At 52.9% G+C, this 21,871-nt stretch overlaps 4 protein-coding genes across 4 annotated transcripts; 2 read left to right on the top strand and 2 right to left on the bottom strand.

Annotated features, from left to right (window-relative positions):
- Nucleotides 1-2,076: 2,076 nt before the first annotated feature.
- On the top strand, nucleotides 2,077-3,519 carry VC83_08705 (uncharacterized protein; the record flags this gene model as incomplete). The annotated part of the gene is made up of 1 exon (XM_024472250.1): nucleotides 2,077-3,519. One exon carries the CDS (start codon nucleotides 2,077-2,079, stop codon nucleotides 3,517-3,519), a length of 1,443 nt encoding a protein of 480 aa, XP_024320379.1.
- Nucleotides 3,520-3,779: 260 nt separating this feature from the next.
- Nucleotides 3,780-4,082, top strand: VC83_08704 (uncharacterized protein; the record flags this gene model as incomplete). The annotated part of the gene is made up of 1 exon (XM_024472249.1): nucleotides 3,780-4,082. The coding sequence occupies one exon, from the start codon at nucleotides 3,780-3,782 to the stop codon at nucleotides 4,080-4,082; it is 303 nt and encodes a 100-aa protein (XP_024320378.1).
- Nucleotides 4,083-6,359: 2,277 nt separating this feature from the next.
- VC83_08703 (uncharacterized protein) lies at nucleotides 6,360-7,666 on the bottom strand. The gene has a single exon (XM_024472248.1). The coding sequence runs from the start codon at nucleotides 7,565-7,567 to the stop codon at nucleotides 6,980-6,982; it is 588 nt and encodes a 195-aa protein (XP_024320381.1). The 5' UTR covers nucleotides 7,568-7,666; the 3' UTR covers nucleotides 6,360-6,979.
- Nucleotides 7,667-8,707: 1,041 nt separating this feature from the next.
- On the bottom strand, nucleotides 8,708-9,214 carry VC83_08702 (uncharacterized protein; the record flags this gene model as incomplete). Its single annotated transcript, XM_024472247.1, has 1 exon — nucleotides 8,708-9,214. The coding sequence occupies one exon, from the start codon at nucleotides 9,212-9,214 to the stop codon at nucleotides 8,708-8,710; it is 507 nt and encodes a 168-aa protein (XP_024320380.1).
- Between the last annotated feature and the right edge of the window lie 12,657 nt (nucleotides 9,215-21,871).

Below are 21,871 nucleotides of genomic sequence, written 5' to 3'. Positions count from 1 at the left end.
CTTGGAAAAGACGTGAAAGTATGTGATAGTCGATTTACTGTATTGTCTGCTTGCCCTTTCTTAAGGAAAGGGCAATCCTATTTATGCTAAAGGAGTGTAGTTCTCTCATTTTCCAAGACTTTCCATGACTAACCAGGCTTGGTAACTGTAGTCGACGTAAGAGAATCCCATAGAACCATCTCCTAGGTTCCTAGCCTATAGGAAGTGAAAGGAGGTCCAAGGTCAGAGTACCCCTATAGACAAATTATGTCATAACTTAACCAATCTTGTGGGTAACTAAGGAGTGATGATGTGTAATGAATCATAGATGGTTGTAGAAGCTTTTGGAGCTATCGTTCATGTTCCTAGGCCTCTAGTTGATAGAGATATGTCATGTGTAGTATTAGCCCAGTAACTAAGGAGTGATGTCATGTAATGAATCATAGAGGGTTGTAGAGATATGCTATGTGGTCATATCGGCCCAGTAACTAATGACGTGTAATGAATCATAGAGGGTTGTAGCAATCGTTGAGTAGTATTGCTCTTGTTGTTGGTGTGATAAGCCAAAATATGTATAGTGACTTGTAGGTTTGAGGAGGAGATTTCCAAGTTTGCTATTGAGTTTGATAGCAAACTGAGTGCAACGAATGTCAGTATGACACAACGAATGTCAGTATGACACTCGAGCCCAAAAAACAGTACTCTACTCGAAGATCTCTGAGTAGTACTCTGAGTAGTACTCGGGCAACACTGCCGTAATGCAGTGATTTCTCTCGAGACGGGTATATGTCGCCATCATCTCATCTTGACCACTTAGCCTGTAACTTTATATTCTGATGCAGGGGGCCCTAGCCCGACCCACTCACAAAACTTATGAAAAACACCTCCGTATGATGGTGTCTAGGGTGTATGTAGGCTCTGTGATTGTATATATTGATCAATTTAGTGACTTAGAGTTGCTCCGGGTTCATAACTGTTGAGTAAATTCGATATATTCAATTCTGACTAACTAAGAGGCTCCAAGCCGGCAGAGTTTTTTCGTGGTTCTACGTGTGGTCGCTTACTGTAGCCCCTGTATATTACAACAGGGACTGTAGGTTTGGAGGCTTCAGACCAGACCAGACCGCGGTCTGAGAATTTGGGACCAGACCAGACCATGGTCCGGTCTGGTCCAGGGGAACCGGTGGTCCAGGTCCCCCATGACGCACCCTAGTCAAAAGGGCAAATGAGGGCATTCAGGGCACATTGGACGTTTGGCTTATGTAATGGTTTGATTACTCGATATTCAGTATATCTCGATATTATCTAGAGGAATTATTATATCGACTTATCGCGTGAGAACTGTAGTTTAGAAGGCAAACCTCGAACCGACCCATCCGCCGTTATAGGCAGTGATTACTGTATATACGATTCCGCCTGGAGTTCGGAAGGAAGACCCTCCGCCTTGGCACTGATGCACACGTGATTACAGTCCAGACGTGATGTTGCTCGTGACACCTTCAGCCTCGCAACAAGGCTGACCTCAAGCCAATCAACGACAACACTTTGGCGCCGGGCTTAACCGCGCATCCAACATCAACCACTCACAATGTCGCACCGGTCTCCAAGAATAAATATCAGACTGACCGAGTGCCATGACAGCGCCTACCAACAATCCGGCGGCCTGTCAGGGACTTACCTTTGGCGACAGGATGCATAGGTTGTGGATCAGGGCACCGCCACATGGCCAGACGTAGGTCGAGGAGTGGTTTGGGTAGGATGAGTCTATCGGTCATGTCCCAACAGGTAACAGGCAGCCGATATGCTTGGTCTAATTTTGTTTTATTCCATCTTCTTATTGTCTTCCTTTGCCCCTTATCTTCGATTTTGTTTCGGACTCTATACTCTACATTCTTGATTTCTCCGTGCTGTGGTTTCCTTTGGCGTCGTCTTACTTCCTTTCTTCATTTCTATTTTGAAGATGGGACGGTGGTCGGCTCATCTCCCGTATTTTCTTTCCTTCATTAAGGCCAGTATATTCCATGCCGAAAGTTCTCTTACTATGGGGTAACGTGGCCGCGTGAATGAAGTTACCTGACATGCAGCAGTACCCTTAAAATGGGCGTCTCTACAGCGAGCTTCCTCGCCTTAATATATTTCCTTGCGACTACGGCATTTGTCACAGCCCAGACTTCCTCTTTACCCATATACAATTTAGGAACCGACATCACGGAATTTATCCCATTATGCGCGCGGTCATGTTTTGCTTCGTTTCTTTCCGCGAACTTTCCAGTGTCCGCATGCACGACATCCCCAACTTTAGATTGCTTCTGCACACATAAGAGCTCGACAGGATATACAGCGGGGGAGGGGGCACTACAGTGCCTTATAGCCGAAGAGAATGTGGGGTTCTGTGTAGGAGATACCAGCAGTAGCTCGGCCTCGAAAAAGGCTTATAACATGTGTGGTGGGAAGGCCAATGCATTACCAAACACGCACGCGGTACTTCGGGCGACTATCATTGTCGATACTGTAGCCTCAACGACCGCTGCCACCACGAGCAGTAGCTCCTCTAAGCCAGCAAGCACTTCTAGTGCCACCGCAGATTCGAGCACTACCAGTACGACTGCGGATTCTACCACACTTGTTTCAAGCATGACATCTCAAACGACGAGCGATTATCCCTCGACTTCAGAAAGCGCCGTAGCCAGCCCTACTGCACCGGCTTCCGCCCAAGACTCCTCGGCTTCTCGAGTGGCAGGAACTCAGTTAAGCTCGCCACAGCTGGCTGGTATTGTTGTAGCAAGCGTTGGTGCCGCTGTGCTGGCCATTGTAGCCATTGTGGTCGCAGCTTGTTTGAGGCGGAGACGACGAAGGAGTCGAGAACGAGACAGCGATACTAATAGTCTGCCTTTCCAAAACGACCCTTCAAAAGGCGAAAAATATTATCAAAATGGGCTAGGAAATGGGCCCGCCGGGCCTCCGGGATTGAAGAAAACGCCGCCTCCAAGGTTCCCACTGGATTATGGGGATCCTGGAATAACCCTCCCAACAGACCAGATTGGGATGGCAGTTTCACCAGAGGTAAAGCAATATATATTGCCTACAAACGGGCTACCCGAAAAGCCTAAGTTACGACTGTATGTTCCACCTGAATCCGTTGCGAAAGACATACCACAACCTATGCCACGAAAACAAAATGATTACTACGACCAAGGACTACCGAGCCGAGATAGCGCGATGACCCAGTTTGAAGAAGACAGCACTCCATACACTCGTTTCAGCTATGAAGAAGATAATACTATATATTACGGCCTCCGGAATGGCGATATAAAATCGTCGCTACCAATCACCACTGCTGCAACACTGCAAAGGGCAGGTTCTTCCGGAAATGGGCTAAGGCCACAGGAGATCCGAAAGCCAGGTCTTAGCTTTTCAAAGCGTCTGCAACCAGGCACGGCAACTTCTAGTGCATATTCAGGGCGAAGTTCGCCACGAGAAAGTGCAGCGAATTACCAACACAGCCGACAGTCGCCATACGACGCATATACGCCGTATTGATAAACCTCCCAGCAGGAAGCCGCCGAACTACCCACAGATTACAACAACCAAGCATACGCGCCAGAAACCACACTGGTGCCTGCCCCCCTACGACGAAAATCCCACGTCAACGACAGACGCAGCGCCGACCTCTCCCCCGTCGTCGAGTCGCCCGTCTCCTACCCCAAGATCCCCAGCTCTCACCCACCTTCGCCTACCCGCCGCCGAAGCAGCCGAATTTCCAGCGGCTGCAGAATCCGCGGACGAGTGCGGGGAGTGAGATGTCGGCGGAGAGTTCGTCGTCTTCGTTGTTGGAGAAGCGGCGGGTGAAGGAGCAGGCGGATGCGTTGGTGCTTGAGGGGGTTGGTGGGAGGGTAGCGGGGAGTGGGAAGAATGGGTGGAGGGTTGTGCCGGAGAGTGGTGGGAATGGTGGGAGTGATGCTGGGTGGAGGACACAGCAGAATGGGAATCAACGTTCGTTTATGAATTTGCAGGGCGAGCGGGGACAGGTGCCTATGAGCCCGAGTCCGTGGGAGCTGACGCCGAAGAAGATGGGTGATGATTTGTTTTTGACTGTACGATAGAGTAGATGGAATATATATTACGCTTGAAACGATATAACTCCTTGGCTACGAGATTTTGTGAAATGCTACCTTGTCACCCACTACAATAAAAGGCGTTATTCGAAGGCCATAGGGATGGGTAAATCGGCATCTCAAAGAGCCCAGTTCTCGATCATGACATTGGTACTGCAGGTCAAAACATTGAAACTACGACGTAACTACTCAACATTAGGACTCACATTTCAAACCCCGCTCGCTGTTCTCGTCACCGCTCCACTAATGCTGTCGCGAACCCGCTGTCGCCGGAGCATCCCCACCACCGGCAGGGCTTCTCGCCGCTGGCTACTGGGGGTTACGTGTAGATGAGGTTCAGTAATCCTACCGTTATCCATTGTAATTACGATTATATCAGAGTGATCGCTCCTCCTGTCCTCTCCTCTATATTCTTGATGAAGGCATTTGCTGATGTGATGTAGCCGAAACCTAATCCAACCTCAGCACCAAGCGTCATTCCTATCCGTTGGTGATTGGTTTTGAATACGAGGGACACAGTCTCCACCTTGCTATAGCAAAACCCGTTACCAGTTGACAGCGGCATGGCCTCGTCCAAATCATGCAGCCCAGTTGACGGCGTATCCCATCTTATTCACTTCCGTAGGGTCGCTTTCGCTGTTCTGGCGCTGAAGATGGTCACAGGCTCCGCACGAAGCCTATTCCTCTCATCACGGGATATGATCCATCTCCGGGCCGAGGCTCTGGCCAGTGTCTCAAACACGAAAATCCAAAATCGATAGCCAGACCACCCACGCCGTGCTAGACAGAGAGAGGTAATCCAAGAAATGTTCGCCGGCCGGGGATGTGCGGTGATCGGGGTCTCCTCCAGCTGAGACCGCCGGGACTAAACTTGGCCGGCGTGGTCTAGACTCGCCTCGCTGTTATGCACAGACAGTCGGGTCGTGCGTTGGCCGCCCACAGGGACGATAATCAGGCAAAAGATAGGGGCGACGAGTGCGATATTAGTAGTTCGGCGGTCTGGTGCTCCCCGACCTATGACTTACCGCGGAGTGTACGGAGCGTCTGCGACAATCGCCGGGTATATGTGCAGTTGTTTATCGCTGTTTGGATGTTCTCCGGTGCGGGCGAGACAGCGCCAGCTGAGGATGGACAGTGATTAACAGGACTATACCGGAGGGGGTTAGTGGGGGGGTTGGTAGGGCGTGTAGGGCGCGGCGTTTGCGGCTCACATCAGCTGAAAGATGACAGATGTGGCGGCGGGGAGGATGGAGGGATGGGGGGTAGGGGGGTTGTGCACGGCAGATCGGAGGGAGAAATATGGATATAATATGGTAGGAGATGAGGCCATACAGAGAGTCTGGAAGAGAAAGAGCGAGTTATGGTCCTGGTTCTGCTATACGACTGTTCGTGTAAGACGGCGCCCAGTAGTACCTCGTCGTCGATCATGCCCTATGAGTGTGCTTTGTATGAGTCTATGAGTGGAAACAGAACAGAGAAAAGGGGAGCAAACGGCGAAGAGGCTCCTCAACATCACTGGACCCTCCTAGAACAGGCGGCTCTCGATAGATCGATCGGCGGTGGCGGCGAGTCGACGTTCGTACATGCTCCATAGATAACTTCAATACATATGTACAGCGCTTGATCCAAGCTCCCAACTACCAACCACCCCCCTTCACCCCCCCAACCGACCGCCACCACCCCCTACCCCCCCTAACCCCCCCTACCCCCTACCCCGCCCCGCCCAATTCAGCTGCCCATGCCCCGAGCGGACATAACTTGTGAGCAAACGCCAAGCCCTCTCCTCCCACCACCACCCAGCCAGCCCCGACTCTCATCCCCCCCCAGCGCTGCGCCCGCGCGCTCCTCGCTCACCTACCTGGGGCCCGTGATTAATGCGTAGCGGCGTAGGGCTGGAGTGGGACGCGCGCGCGCTCGACCGGGATCTTACATGCATGCGCTGGGCGACCTTGCATTGTCGGTGGTGGGGACAAACGGACAAGGGAAGGGGAGGGGGGAGTGGAGGGGAGAGAGGAGAACAATGCGCGCTGGACATGACAGGACTGGATTGTCCCAATCCTATGCCCATTCCATGGCGGCGGCGACAATAGCTACAGCCGTGGCGGAGCCCCTCGGCGCCTCCGAGTGAGGTATATATCCCCCCCTCCTCTCCTCACCCGCCCCCCATCCGTCAGCCAGACACCGCCCTCACCCACCACCCACCCCGGCCCTATCCACACCGACGCACGCACCATGCCCGCCCTCCCCCCCTCCGAGCGTGGCCCCCACGCCCCAGCCTCCTCCAAGGACGACGCGCCCGCGGGCCTTGCGGCGTACATCAGTGCCGGGCCCCCGACGTGGATCGTGCTTGGAGGCTGTTACCTGCTCTATCGCGCAGCGAGGATCAGGATGCGAAGGAGGGCGCAAGCAGATGACCTAGCGTCCAACGACGACAAGTGCGATTGCGACGACAAGGCTGGCTGGATTGGCTCGAGGGAGGAGGGGTATCGGGATGACCCCGTCGACGCTGAGGCGCACCGATTAAGAGCAGAACAGCTGGCGAAAGAAGCATACCTGGATCGAGATATGAACCCTCCGTTTCACAACACGGAAATGCCGATCTCTTTAGACTGGCCTAGCAAGAGCCAGGACCCCTCCAAGGGGAAAAGGCACGTCACACCCCCTCCGCCTCCACCACCTACCTCTGCCCCTGCCGTCATCGATGGACCTGCATATACATGGCAAGAAGACCAGTCCTCCATCCCCGAGTTCTCTATTGCCGATATGGCTGCCTCCGCTGCCGCTGCCGGCATCTACCCCCAAGCTACTTCGAATCCCAGCACCCCTCCTACTACTTCCGCCGCCGTGGCTCCTGCCACACCAGCAACAGAGCCAAAGAGGCGTGCCTACAGCATGACCGCCGCTGGGGTCGAGGTTGTAGGTGAAATCGTGACTGGGGAGGGATGGCGAAGGCATACGAGGGTATATGGGGGTGGAGTATGCTTAGCGTGCCTGGAGAGTGAGAGGATGAGGGTTGCGATGGGGGTGGATGCTCCCCCTGGTGGTCCACCTACGGATACGGCAGTGGTAGAGGGAGAGGTAACTGCTTGAAGTTGAGCTGCATTTGTGCGGATAGGGGTGTTTGGTGTTTTGCTGGTCAGCAGTAAAGACGGGCGTGTGCGTCGGTGCGTGGCGTGTTGTAGCAAGCTGGTTGTTTCGTGTTGTAGTTGGCCTTGCACCCCAGCATCATTCTTGCTTCTTAGGTTCTTTATTCTTCCATCTTCATCTTTCTTCATCATCGCGACTTCTGGTCGTGCGCGCGCATTTGCGTTGTGGCTTCTTTTTTTTGCAACATCAAAATTTTTAATGACAACTTTTATTACGGCCGAATATAGGGAGGGGAATGGGGGCGTCATAGATGGCGGGGGGAAGTGCAAACTAAGAGATGGATATAGTAGATGAGATGATGAGATGAGACGACGAAAAACGGACATGGCCGATGGCCTAGGTTAGATTTCTCCTGCTCTAGGGCGATGGGGGTAGGAAGGGAGGTCACTGGCGCAAATATATATATCATCATAATCCGCGCTTTCTATCATTGTCATTTCTATTGTCGCCAGCTACTCTGTGATACTAGCCACCTTACCCGTCATAAAACAGTCATGAACGCATACACGCACCCAAACCACACTTAAATCCCATTCCACCATCTTCGCCACTTCAAAGCCGCCCTCCAAATACCGCCCCTCAACCAACTGACTGCTATCACTAGCAAACACCTTATAAGCCCCCTTCCCGCCAATACACGCCTCCCTCGCCTCATACCAGAAGCTCGTGGCATAGGGTTAGGGTTTAGGGTTGGGCAGAATGCCTGGCCTTGCGTCTGCGTGGTCTCGTCACCAACAAGCTCATTGTTGACGTACAGGTTCCCGGCTCCATACACGGCGAGACCGAACTCGAAGTCGCCGTCCTTCTCGGCCTCGTAGGTACCGCTAAATACACCATACCAAAGCGCCTGCTTGGGCTTGTCGTAATCGATGAAGAACTCGTTGGAGCGTAGGATGGTCAGCTCGTCGATTGGCTTGCGGTCCGCGACGGAGGAGGGCTCGTTGTACGCGCGGAAGGTCACGCCTGGCTTTCCTTCTTCCGAGGTGAGCTGGGCGCCGAGGAGGGGGCGCTCGCGGTGGGAGTAGCAGCCGACATGTATTTGACCTCGGTGCCTTCTTCGAGGAGTGCGGTGATGCCGTCGTAGGGAGTGAGCGTAGTATGGGGGGAGGGAGGCGGAACCACCACCGCAGTAGGTTGCGATTTTAGCATTGGGGCCAACGATGAGAGTCTAATCAGCTAGATTTGTTCTTCTTCAATGGCAAAACGTTCCCTTCGTTCTTCAACAGGACAATGGAGTTTGCGGAAATCTTGTTCGACAGAGCCGCAGTCTCAGGCGTATCGCGTGTTCCTTCCTCTGCGTTTTCGGGGATCCCAGATGCAGCGCATCGGTTGACAAGGTTGAGAACCTCACGGGCGCGCTGGGTGATAGCATGCTCTGTGACTTTGTTCGACGCAAGAGCTCCCTGGAGAAGCCCGACTCTTAGCCATCGATCGTTAGTGAGATCCAACAGCCATGCATGAAAACCCTACCAATCGCACATTGTCATGCCTTCCCAAGCCCACTCTCCCCTCAAGATATTCTTCAGTATCTTCGGGTTCTCGCTGACGTGTGTGCCATTGACCTTGTTATAGGCCGTCATGAACGAACCAGGCTTGCTCTCCCTGACCGCAATCTGGAACGCAAGCAAGTAGATCTCTCTCATTGCCCTGTCGGTAATAATCACATCCACAGCATTCCTCTCATGCTCCTGGTCATTACAAACAAAGTGCTTAATACACGCCACAACACCGGTATCCTGTATTCCATTGACCAAGCTCGCAGCCCCCACACCAGCAAGCACCGGATCGTCAGACAAACTCTCGAACCCACGCCCACCAAGCAGCGAACGCTGGATATTGATAGTTGGACCAGTAATCACGTGAGCGCCCTTAGCCTTTGACTCCTCTCCCATAGCTGTACCGGCTTCGCGGAGTAGTGCAGAGTCCCATGTCGCGCCCTGTGACGCAGTGGAAGCAGGCGGCGGGGATGCCATTGAATAGTCGGGTACTGCGGACGCCGTTGGGCTGGTGTGACGCGGGTGCAGGGGATGCCGTGCTCGGGGATTGCTTGGGTGTGCCAGAAGTCGATACCTAAGAATGTGTGATATTGAGCTGTTGTTTGGGGTGCGGGGTGGCTTACCGAAGAGAAGAGGGAGAGAGCACGTCTTCTACGTCTATGGTGGCCATTGTGAATGAATTGGTGGACTGGATGAGCAGGAAGAATGGAAGTATGGAATTGAGAAAAGATAGCGGAGAGAAGCACTTGGACCTTATGTATGCGCTCTGTGAGAGCAATGGAAGGCTTCGGTCCGCCCTTCCATCGTAACATAACGAATAGCGGAGTTAAGCTACGTAGGCTGGTTTGGCAATTCTGGCCAAAGTAGCGATTCTCACGCGTCACGAACACTTGAGTGTGAGAGCAATCAATTCTGTAGAATAATGAGTAGAGTAGATACCTAAACCCCTATATAAAACTATACTATAAGCCTAGTACTCTGTGTGCATACCATTTGCAGCAATTACTGCTGCCATATAGTGTGCGCCACGGGGGACCGTCGGTTCGGAACATTTCCAGACCGGACCGCGGTCTGGTCTGGAAATATTGGAAAAACCGACCAGACCGGTGCGGTCCCCCAACGGTTCCTTGGCAAACCAACACGTGCAATCTGTCACGTGCGTATATTCAAATCTACGATAACTTCACAGACAGATATATTTAGTGTAGTAAACGAATATATTTGGTATCTACTTCCCCCAGTATTGGTTCCTCCCTTCCTTACTCAAAGTAGCTGCCCTGGGAACCGGAACCCCGTCATATGGAGCCTCATTGATTGCACCAGTTTCATGTCCTTCTGCTGAATGGTAACACGCTTTGCGTGGATCGCAGCAAGTTGCGTCACTGTAATGATTACTATAATGATTACTATAAAATGGATGTTCACTTACTCTCAAACTCCTTGACCAAAGTGGTCTCAGCTGCTTCTTGTAGTGCAGAAACTGCAGTCGCTTGGATTCGATAGGGCGATTTCAGGTCAACCATGATCTCTTTGATGAGGCGGACGAATGGTGCACAGGGAATGAGTAGCTCTGTTGTTTTCTGGTATCGCTTGATTTGACAAAGTGCAACAACTATTTGATGTCAGTAAGAGCTTTATAGTAATAAGTATAGTAATCAACCTACTGCCTGGCTTGGAACGACACTTCTTCACCTTCATCACAGTCTTCCCACCCACTGGTGCCTTCCTTGGGGCTTTGCTGGCCGTATTCTGGCGAATTTGTTTCTGGCGAGCCATGCTGGATATCTTGGGTTCTTTCTGGCTCAGTACTTGGCCTGGTGCAAGAGTTGGGATTGGGCCTCGGGAAGCCTTAGGCTGGGTTGGAGGAGGTGATTGAAGTTGTGGTTGACGCTGGCTAGAGCACGTTGGTGTAGTTGGAAGGCGACGGCGACCCATGAACTTAGGACCCCTAGGACCCCTAGTCGTCATAGGGCTCGTCATCCATATTGCCCTGACGATGTGTTACTATAAGTATTACTATAATATAAGAGGAGTGGTTCACTTACCAGTCCACCCGTGAGTGGCTTGTCACATAATAACAGAAAGGTTGAGGGAGGAAAACCCAAATTTGGGTGGGTGTTGTGTTCTGGGTGAACTGCTGGCTCGCTTGGCGAAATATCTTGAGCTTCACCCATTATATGGTAATAGGCGTATTAAGTGAATTCTACCATAACAATACACAACAACAATAGGAATCCTAAGCTTCTGCCACCACCCTGAGCTTCCTACTTCTGCTACCACCCCGAGCTTCCTTCTTCTGGATTTCCGAGCTTCCTACTTCTGCTACCACCCCGAGCTTCCTTCTTCTGGATTTCTGAGCTTCCTACTTCTGGATTTCTGAGCTTCTGCCACCATTCCGAGCTTCCTACTTCTGCTACAACATTCCTTCTTCTGGATTTCCGAGCTTCTACGACCACAGTTGCCTTCTTCTGTCCACCCACCCACCCTCCACCACCAAGGTAAATCTTTACTCCCTCCTACCACCAATTACTTTATAGTAACCATTATAGTAATCACCCATCACCCACCATGGTCGGAAAGTGCAAAGAATCAACTGAGAAGTCGACCAACGAGAACACCAAGCGTGTACAGAACCGCCGCAACAACATGACAGAACAAAACTCAAGGTCGACAATGCAAAGAGGGCTGATACAGCGGCTACTGCATACGCTATCAAGAAAATCCGGGAGACACAAGCTTTCAAAGCCCTTAGCCCAGTTGAACAACAAGAGAAGGTTCAGTCTAAGAAGGACGAGGTGCGACTCCGACGGTAAGCTCCCTTCTCCTACGTTATAGTAATCATTATAGTAACCAGGAAATAGCATTCAGGACGGCAACCATGCTTCTATCATTCAACAACACCTTGGGATTGGAGAAGGTGGAGGAGCGTACACAGTGTGGGACGACAACAACCATGCCTGGGAAACCGAAGATGAGGACGATGAAGTGTTACGACGGAACAAGAAGGCTGGCCAACTACAGGACAGGAAGGAGGGAGGTCGCATGAGACCGGCCCTGGTACCTGGAGGGGCAGCGGGGAATAGTAGTTCCGAAAGTATCACGTGACGGACTCGCAGGATGATGAGAAGAGTCCTAAGAGTCCAGGACTCCGAGGACTCGAGTGAGTTCCCAGGAGTCCACTAGGCACGTGATGGACTCGCAGGATGATGAGAAGAGTCCTAAGAGTCCAGGACTCTGAGGACTCGAGTGAGTTCCCAAGAGTCCACTAGGCACGACGCCACTATATAAGTAGATAGTATTTCCTTAGATAGGAGCTTCGTGCTCAACTCAATACAGTATTTGTTATATACTAGTAACGTGTTACTTGAAGCCTTTGTGTCTGATCCCCTGCCTCCTCTGATAAGTAAACCTTTACGCAAGAGAACCTCTGTGTCTTCTATCGTTTAGAAGTCAGCGTTACACTTTGAGCACCACTTCTACGAGGTACCAGCTTACACACAAAGCAACATGTCTGTCGTCAGTTCGAAGGGGAAAACCCCCACCACGCCAACTTCGTCTCAGAGGTCTAAGCCTGAGAATGAGGAGATGCCCGACGCACCCACCGTCAACGAACTCAAGGAAACTCTACGCGTCAAGTTGCCCGACACTTACTCCGGCAACCGAAAGGAACTTGAGGTGTTTTTGCTACAGGTCGAACTGTACCAGCACTTCAATGACGAGAAGTTTCCCACCCAGGAGAGCTATGCCCTGTGGACTGCGTCCTACCTTAGGGGGGAAGCCCTGCGATGGATCGAACCATTCCTCAAGGATTATTTCAAATATGAAAGTACCAATGGAAGCATGGCAACTACGCAGACTATGTTTGGCAGCTGGAATGGATTCTGTAAGGAAATCCGACGCATGTTCAGAGACATCGATGAGATTAAGACCGCAGAAGACCATCTGTTTGCACTTAAGCAGACTGGCAGCGCCCTCACATACTCCACAGAATTCCAGAGATACGGCAATCAGACAGGATGGGACGCCAGCGCACTCATCAGCCACTACCGACGTGGGCTGAAGAGCCATATACGTATGGAACTTGCCCGTTTGGAACAACAACCAACGGACATGGTAGCGCTAATCGAACATACGGTCCGAATCGACAATCGACTATACGAATTCCAGAAGGAACGCCGGACCTATGACAAGCCCAAGAAAAGTTACCCCTACCGGGGAAACGAGGGCAGACGACGGGATCAACACCCGCGAGACAACCGTTGGTCGGACCCAATGGAACTCGATGCCACGTTCAAACCTGGACGACCCCGTGACCCTAAGAAAGACAGACAATTCAAGGAACGACTCTGTTTTAACTGCGACAAGCCAGGCCACATGGCCCGAGACTGCAGACAGCCAAAGAAAGGGAACGGCGGACGCAAAGTCGGCAAGCAACTTAACGCCACCTGGACAGGACAGTTGAACGCAACGTTTGTGAGCAAACAGGACTGGGGAATAAACGGCGAAAGCACCCCAGAAGACGAGAGCTCAGATGAAGGGTCGGAGGCGGAATCGTTCACCGTCTCGGAACAGGAAACCTTCGACGAGCTCGCACCTACGGAACCAATGAGTCCACGGTGCAAGAGCGTAGTAAGACGCATGGCAAAACACGCCCACGCGAAGATTAGGGCCGAACGAGACAAGCCCAATGGCCAGAGGAGAATCCCCATGCTTAAAGACCTCTACGGGAACCTGTTACAGGGACTTCCGTTAAAGTGCAAGGTGGACGACTGCAAGGATGACCTCTGGAGATACTACGACCAACTAACGAATACCCGCAGGCTGCTTGGCACGTCCCAAGACGTAGCTAAGTTGGAAGCCCAAGAAGCGGAAGAACTGGAGAAGGATGTCGAGCATATGGCTAAACTGAAGTATATGAAAAGCGTCAAACTTTACTACCAGGACCGCAGGAGAGCCCTGAAGAAGTACGACGAGAAAGCCAGAGATATGCTCCGACGGGAAAATGCGAGACCCACTCCACGCATCGAAAGGAGAGCCATGGAGCAACTAGACACGTTCTCCACGCCTCCGAGGGAAGATAGTGCATGGGTGAGAGGACAGCGGGAACTATCAACGACAGACGCAACAGAGACTGATCATCCCTGGCACGCGTATGTCTACTGGGAGTATTGCAGCGAAGATGATTGCAAGCTCCACTGGAAAAAGAAACACCAGAATCAGTTGTTTCCCCGATCCTCGCCCAGGATACACTTCAGAGACGCAGAGCAAGTTCACGCCCTCAGGCGAAGCCAGTCTGAAGGGGACTTGCCTATCAAAAGCGAACAGGTATACGAGAAATACCCACATCTGCTAGACGAAGCAGAAGAGCGAGGGAAACGATCTCCCCAAGGACCACCATTGGAAGCGGATGAATACTATCCTTCCTCGGACGAGTCAAAAAACTAGGAGTCCTCGACGGTAGGCCACCGGCGAGCGACACGAAGAGGCCTAGTACAGACCAGCTATGCGCCACGACGGGCAGCATGCAACTATATGTGGTCGCTAAGATACAACAGCGACACCTCCGAGCAATGATTGACTCAGGATCGACGGGCAACTTTATGACAAAGAAAGTAGCAGACACGCAAGGTTTCAAGACGCAATTGAAAACCGAACCATACCCATTAATGGTCGTAGATGGAGAGCCCATCTCGACTAATGAAGGAATGGTGACCCACGAAACGGTCCCATTGGAAACGGTCATGCTACACGGGCACAAGGAAATGATTCAGTTTGATATCGTGCACATGGACAACCATGCGTGCATCCTTGGTATGCCATGGCTCAAGAAACACAACCCCCAGATCGACTGGTGGAACGAGAAAGTTGTGATGAGCCGGTGCGCGTGTGAACAACGGACGGACACGCGACAACGGGAGAAACCCTCCCAGGGCCGGAAGGAGTTATGTGCAACCTCCGAGCTCGATGACCTAGCCCAGGCATCCTCACCGACGAGTATACCGGTGGAGTACAAGGAATACGAGCAATTATTCCAGGAAGGCCCTAAGAACGAGGCGCTTCCTAAGCACCAACCATGGGATCACGAGATACCTTTGGAGAAAGACAAGAGTCCACCGTTCGGACCAATATATCAGCTATCGGAAAAGGAGCTGAAGGTACTTAAGGAGTACATCGATGATAACCTAGCGAAAGGATTCATCAGACCATCCACATCACCAGCAGGAAGTCCGGTGCTTTTCGTACCAAAGAAAGATGGCTCCCTACGGTTATGTGTGGACTATCGAGCGTTGAACAACATCACAATCAAGGACAGGTATGCCCTGCCGTTAATCAACGAACTACACGATAGATTTCAAGGAGCAAAGATCTTCAGTAAGCTAGATCTGCGAGGAGCATACAACCTGATCCGAATCAAGGCTGGGGAAGAGTGGAAAACAGCATTCCGCACCCGCTATGGCCTATTCGAGTATCAAGTCATGCCCTTTGGGCTAACAAACGCACCCGCATCTATGCAACGACTGATGAATGATGCTTTGCACGAATACTTAGACATCTTTACCATTGTCTACTTAGACGATGTCCTGGTGTATTCAGCAACCAAGGAGGAGCATGTCAAGCATGTCAAACTCGTCCTGAAGAAACTAAAGGAGTACAGCTTACTCCTCAAACCAGAGAAGTGCGAGTTCCATAAAAACCAAGTCGAATTCTTGGGTTACATTATTGGAACGCACGGCATCAAGATGGACCAAGCAAAAGTAACGGCAGTGTTGGAATGGCCAACACCGACCACGGTCAAGGAAGTGCAAGCCTTCCTAGGCTTCGCCAACTTCTACCGAAGATTCATCTCGGGATATTCCAAGGTAGCTCAACCACTCACGGAGCTTACCAGAAAGGATCTCGAATTCAAATGGACGGACAAGGCAGAGGCTGCTTTCCAGGAACTTAAGACGAAGTTCACGGAAGCACCTATCCTTGCTACATTTGACCCTGCAAAGAAGATCATCCTCGAAACGGACTCTTCTGACTTCGCAATTGGAGCATGTCTGAATCAACCAGACGAGAACGGTAAGTTCAAACCAATCGCGTACTACTCTAGGAAACTGTCACCCGCGGAACTTAATTACGACATCCACGACAAAGAGCTACTGGCTATTGTCGTTGCCTTTGAGCAGTGGCGAGTATATCTTGAGGGACCCACCTACCCTGTGCAAGTATGGACGGATCACAAGAACCTCATATACTTCACCACGACCAAGGTTTTAAACCGCAGACAAGTCCGCTGGGCAGAAACCCTCGCAGCCTACAACTTCACGATAACCTATCGCAAGGGCTCCGAGAATGCAAGAGCAGATGCTCTCAGCAGACGGACCGACTACGCCGGCCCAAAGGAAGAAAGACCTAGAGCAATTCTGAAGAAAACAGATGCAGGAATACAGTACAACGAGTTACTAGCGACGATCTCAGTCATCGAAGATACAGAACTCGAGGAAAGACTCAAGAAAGCTTACGCAACAGACGAATGCGCCAAGCGAGTCTTGTCCAAAGTCGAAGGCGACTTCACCATCGACGAACAAGGATTGATTCGATACAAAGGGTTAGTGTATGTCCCAAGTCAAATGAGACGCCCGCTGGTGCAAGAACAACACTCGTTACCAGCACACGGTCATCAGGGAGTAACACGAACCTTCGAACGAATCACCCGACACTACTACTTCCCAGGTATGAGGAAGCAGGTAGAGACAGTGGTAAGAGAGTGCGACATTTGCAGCAAGTCAAAATCCAATAGGCACCTGCCATACGGACAACTCAAGTCGACACCAGTACCAAAAGGAGCGTGGAAATCAATAGCTTTGGACTTCATCGTCAAGCTTCCACCCTCCAAGGACCCGTTAACAGGAATAGAATATGACTCTATCCTCGTCATCACGGAAAGACTCACGAAATATGGGAAGTTTATACCATATCTAGAAGCTAGCGACGCCGAGGCGCTCGCATATACCTTCATTCGAGTCATATTAGCCGATCATGGGATGCCAGAAGAAATCATCTCAGATAGAGACAAGCTCTTTACTTCGAAATTCTGGAAATCATTGATGGCGCTACTGGGAACAAATCATAAGCTATCAACAGCTTTTCATCCCCAGACAGATGGCCAAACAGAAAGATTAAATCAGACCCTTGAACAGTACCTGCGAAGCTATGTCAATCATCAACAGGATAACTGGGTTCAGATCTTACCCATCGCACAGTTTGCATATAACAGCGCGATGACAGAAGCAACGAAAGTCTCACCGTTCTTTGCCAATTATGGCTACCAGCCAGAAGCATATAGGCAACCAAGACCGGATGAATCACGAGCTGAACAAGCCCTGATCGTGGTGGAACAACTGAGATCGTTCCACGAACAACTTGCGACGGACATCCAATTCTTAAATGAACGATCCGCCGCATACGCAAACAAGAAGCGCAGTATGGAACCTGCCTTCAAGGAGGGGGATAAAGTATACCTACTCCGGAAACATATCAAAACGAAACGACCAAGCACAAAGTTGGACTTCAAGAAATTGGGACCATTCAAAATATTGAACAAAGTCAGCTCAGTTAATTACAGACTGCAGCTACCCAGGAAGTCTAGACTACACCCGGTATTTCATGTCTCACTACTGGAACCAGCAAGAGGAAATACCCCAGTTGCGACCGACACCGAACTCCAACCCGAGAATGAGATAATCGAATATGAGGTCGAAGCGATCCTAGACAGAAGGTTAGTAGGACGTCGAGAAGAGTTTTTGATAAAATGGGAAAATTACGAACCTACGGATAATTCGTGGGAACCAACAAGGAACATCAGCAAAGAACTGCTGGAGGAATATCGACGCCGCCATCCGCCAGCCATTGATCCCAAGATGCAGGGGAGTAGGCCAGTGGATCGGAGGAAGCGGGGGTCCCGGTCACAGACGAGGAGGCAGCGCTAACTGCCTGTTCCTCGGCCTCAACAGCGTCACGCTTCTCAGCAGCCACACGTTCGGCCTCCTCTGCCGCATCAAGCTCGTCGAGGGTTTTCAAACCTCGCCGGAGCATATCTTTACCACGGGTTCGGATGAGGCGTTTCTGCTTCCGCAGACGAAGTAACTTCGAAAGGGTTTCTTCTTCTTCGCGATCCAGGCGATCCTCCTCCCGTTCGAGCTTCACCCAGTCGGGATGCTCAGGACCCATACAGTCACACTTTTCTTTCAAGTTGCGACGAACGCACTCGGCGCACCGCCGTGAATCATTTGGAGACGACACGCAAGTAATGTTTCGCCTCACGCAGTTCGAGCAAGAATCCATTTCGGGTAGTTCGTATCCGTGGTTCTTTATTCGACGGACAAGATCGTTGCATTCCTGGAGTTTGCGGGCAGTGTCAGTAGGCATGTTGCATGTTGAAGGACTCGCTGAGGAGCAGCAGAGTCCCGGGGACATGGACGTACTTATAGGATTCGAGACGAATGCCCAGGGGAAGGGAGCGAGTGTTACGACGGAACAAGAAGGCTGGCCAACTACAGGACAGGAAGGAGGGAGGTCGCATGAGACCGGCCCTGGTACCTGGAGGGGCAGCGGGGAATAGTAGTTCCGAAAGTATCACGTGACGGACTCGCAGGATGATGAGAAGAGTCCTAAGAGTCCAGGACTCCGAGGACTCGAGTGAGTTCCCAGGAGTCCACTAGGCACGTGATGGACTCGCAGGATGATGAGAAGAGTCCTAAGAGTCCAGGACTCTGAGGACTCGAGTGAGTTCCCAAGAGTCCACTAGGCACGACGCCACTATATAAGTAGATAGTATTTCCTTAGATAGGAGCTTCGTGCTCAACTCAATACAGTATTTGTTATATACTAGTAACGTGTTACTTGAAGCCTTTGTGTCTGATCCCCTGCCTCCTCTGATAAGTAAACCTTTACGCAAGAGAACCTCTGTGTCTTCTATCGTTTAGAAGTCAGCGTTACATGAAGTTGCCCAGGAAGCTATGTGGAGAGCTGACAAGTTGGCCAATGGTATTGGGATTAAAGAGATTGAAAAGGTCCAACTGGAAGTGGAGACCCAGACTGAAGCCTCAACTAAGGTATGATCAGCCCTACTATTAGGGGACTAATACTAATATAGACCCAGAGAGTGGAGCAGCTTGCCTTCACCATTTGGTGCCGCAAATGGTCGACGGCATACAAGTCAACTCTGAAGCTCATGAACAAAGTCAATACGGATCCCGACTTCCTCAAGAACCTTCCCCCAGCAATTGATGAGGAGACTGGGTAAGAGTCACTATAGTAATCACTATAGTAATCAGCTAACACATATATACAGAATCTACTACGAGAAGATACCTCCTCACCTATATTTCACGAAGCTTCAATTAGCTGTCTGGAGGAACTTCGCGTCATGGAACTTTGAGGATGGGCAGGTTTCTCTTCCCGGACCTGCTGATTGGTACCCTGATGGGTACGACACTACTCAGCATGGATTTCAATTGGATGAAGATGCTACTGGTGCATTTAAGGCTACCCCTAGAAGCGGCCGTATCTGTAGTGCAAATTGGGAATCCCCACGCGAGCGACCCCTGTCGCTCGCGCGCGCACGGGCCATTGTGGAGCGATTATTGTGCAGCAAATTGGGAGACCCCCGGGACGGCGCAGGCGCATCAAGCACGCATACAGAGCATGCAACGAAGGGCGAATAGCGCACACACACCGCTCGCGCAAGGGAAGGATGGCGGCCAGCTTCTCCTACCTCGCAACTCACGGGGTGCTGCTCTGCCGCGACTGCGGGACCTGCCTCATGCCCGCGCGCGCCAGCCAGGAGTGGCACCTGAGGCACCCACCCCACGACCTCAAGGGGCCGGAGCTGCGCACCCTGCTCGACCTCTTCGCGACGCATGAGCTGCGGCCCCCGGGACAGGTCGCCCTGCCAGACCAGCCCTGCATCGCCATCGAGGGACTGCGCCGCCATCCGGCATTCTCCTGCATCCTCTGCGACGACGGCCGGCCGACCCTGACCCGGTCCGGGCCGGCCATCAGGGCGCACGTGTCCCGGGAGCACGGGCAGAAGCCGTCGCAGCAGAGTGAGGGTGGCGCGTGGCAGAGATGCACGGTGCAGACCTTCTTCGCAAAGACCGAGCATGTCCGGTAATTTGTGGTTACAGACGACGACAGGGCGGAAGGGGACGCAGCTACTGCCGCCATCGCCCTCGAGCCGCAGGAGCAGGCCTTCTTCGACCTGGCCGACGCGGACGCGACCATGGTAGCGGACGACATCAAGACGGAGGGCAACAAGGTGCACGGCTTCGACAGCCACCCCTCGGCTGCGGTCCCGTGGCTGAGGCGGACTGGCATCGAGAACCACGTGCGGGGCCTAGAGAAGGACGAGATGCACGCCTCCTTTGCGCTGCCGAAGAGCGCAGATGAGGGAGAGCCCGAGCTGTTCCTGATGCTCGAGGTCATGGACGAGATCCTCGCTGAGGTGCACGGCTGGTGCTTCGACGGGCCGGACTGCATGCTGACGTGGCCGAGGCAGCTCGCGCTGAGCCGCTTCCATGGCGCCCCTACCTCATCGGCACCAGCCAGTTGCAGGGCAGGCAGGGTGCGCGGCTTCGACCCCAAGAAGGAGCCATCCACACTGCGCACAAACTTTGGGTACTGGAAGCAGTTCATGGCGTACTGCTACCGCGTCGCCTACTGCGGCAGCCACTTCACGCCACCTCTGAGCGCGGACCAGGGCAGGCGCCCCGAGGACCGGATCCGGCTGACGGACGAGCAGACGACAGCTTGGGAGGCCGCCCTGGAGTGCGCTGCCGACGGAGACCGCTTAGCGCTGAACGACGCCCTCCGATCCCTCTGCATGGCCCTCGTCTGCCACGAGTTCGGCGGCGACCGCTTCAGCTCGCCGCTCCTCAGCTTCTGCGCGATGCTGAGCGTCAAGCCACGCACCAAGTCGTGGAAGGAGCCGGGCAACTTCAACAGCTGCCTGTCCGGCCTGATCTGGGCTGTGCAGCTGCTCATCTTCAGCACGGCCGCATACCTCGAGAGGTCGGGCGCCGGCAGCACGCTCGAGCACATCAACAGCATCTGCGAGCAGTACCTGCGGCCGGACACGGAGACGCCCATGGGCGAGATACTGGGCTGGCGCCTGCTGCTGTTCGCGGTGTCGAAGGACGGAGTGGGCTCGCACCAGGCGCACTGGGACGAGGACGAGCAGATCCTCACCTACAGGGACGTCGACCTGAACATGGACGAGGTGCAGCAGCTGCTGCTGTCGGAGTTCAGGCAGGCGCAGCATCTGCTGCACGGCGAGCTCATGTTTGGCGCAGCGGGCCTGCCACGGATGCGCGCGTGGGCACTCAAGGACAACCTCGACGCCGACAACTTTAGCTGGCACTTTGGCGAGCACCGGGAGAACGCGGCACTGCTGAAGCCGCTTGCGGGCTCACTGCGCAATGTCATACGGGAGTCGCAGTCACTCCGAGCGTCATTCCTCGACACCACTGCTGCACCTACTGCTGAGGATGGAGAGGATGGAGAGGCTGATGCAGGGGTCACGAGGGTCATGTGGCGACAGAAGGCCATCGACCAGTACGAGGCCGTCGCTGACGAGTTCCTCAAGCGGCTCCTCGTCCTCATCCACATGGCCTCGGGCCAGCCGCTGCGCGAGAGCAAGCTGTTCTCCCTCACCTGGCGCAACACGCAGCGGAGGCGTAGCGTCTACCTCAAGCACGGGCTCGTGATGCTGCACACCACCTACCACAAGGGCCAGCAGCAGACGGGCAGGTTCAAGGACAACATCCGCTTCCTGCCAGCCGCCATCGGAGACCTCCTGCTGGACTACCTCGTCTACGTCGTGCCGCTCCGCCAGGCCTTCCTGCGCCAGTCCTCCCCACGCGCAATCATGTCCGCGTACCTGTGGTGGAAGGACGGGGCCGTGTGGGCCGACAACCGGCTGACGCGGTGCATGGAGCAGGCGTGCGTGCGGGCCAAGGTGCCACGGCTGCACATCGCCAACTGGCGCCAGATGACGGTCAACATTGTGAAGACCAAGTTTGCGGGCGACCTTGCGTGCTTCGAGGGCATCGGGGCCGACGACGACGATGAGGATGCAGAGGAGATGGA

This window comes from Pseudogymnoascus destructans, assembly GCF_001641265.1.
Source record: "Pseudogymnoascus destructans isolate 20631-21 unplaced genomic scaffold scaffold_27, whole genome shotgun sequence".
Lineage (NCBI taxonomy): Eukaryota > Fungi > Ascomycota > Leotiomycetes > Thelebolales > Thelebolaceae > Pseudogymnoascus > Pseudogymnoascus destructans.
This window is presented reverse-complemented; position numbering and strand designations above follow the sequence as displayed.

What these genes read in the sequence shown, in the direction of transcription:
- VC83_08703 (XM_024472248.1), bottom strand. Translation starts at nt 7,567, where the DNA reads ATGTCCGTTTTTCGTCGTCTCATCTCATCATCTCATCTACTATATCCA.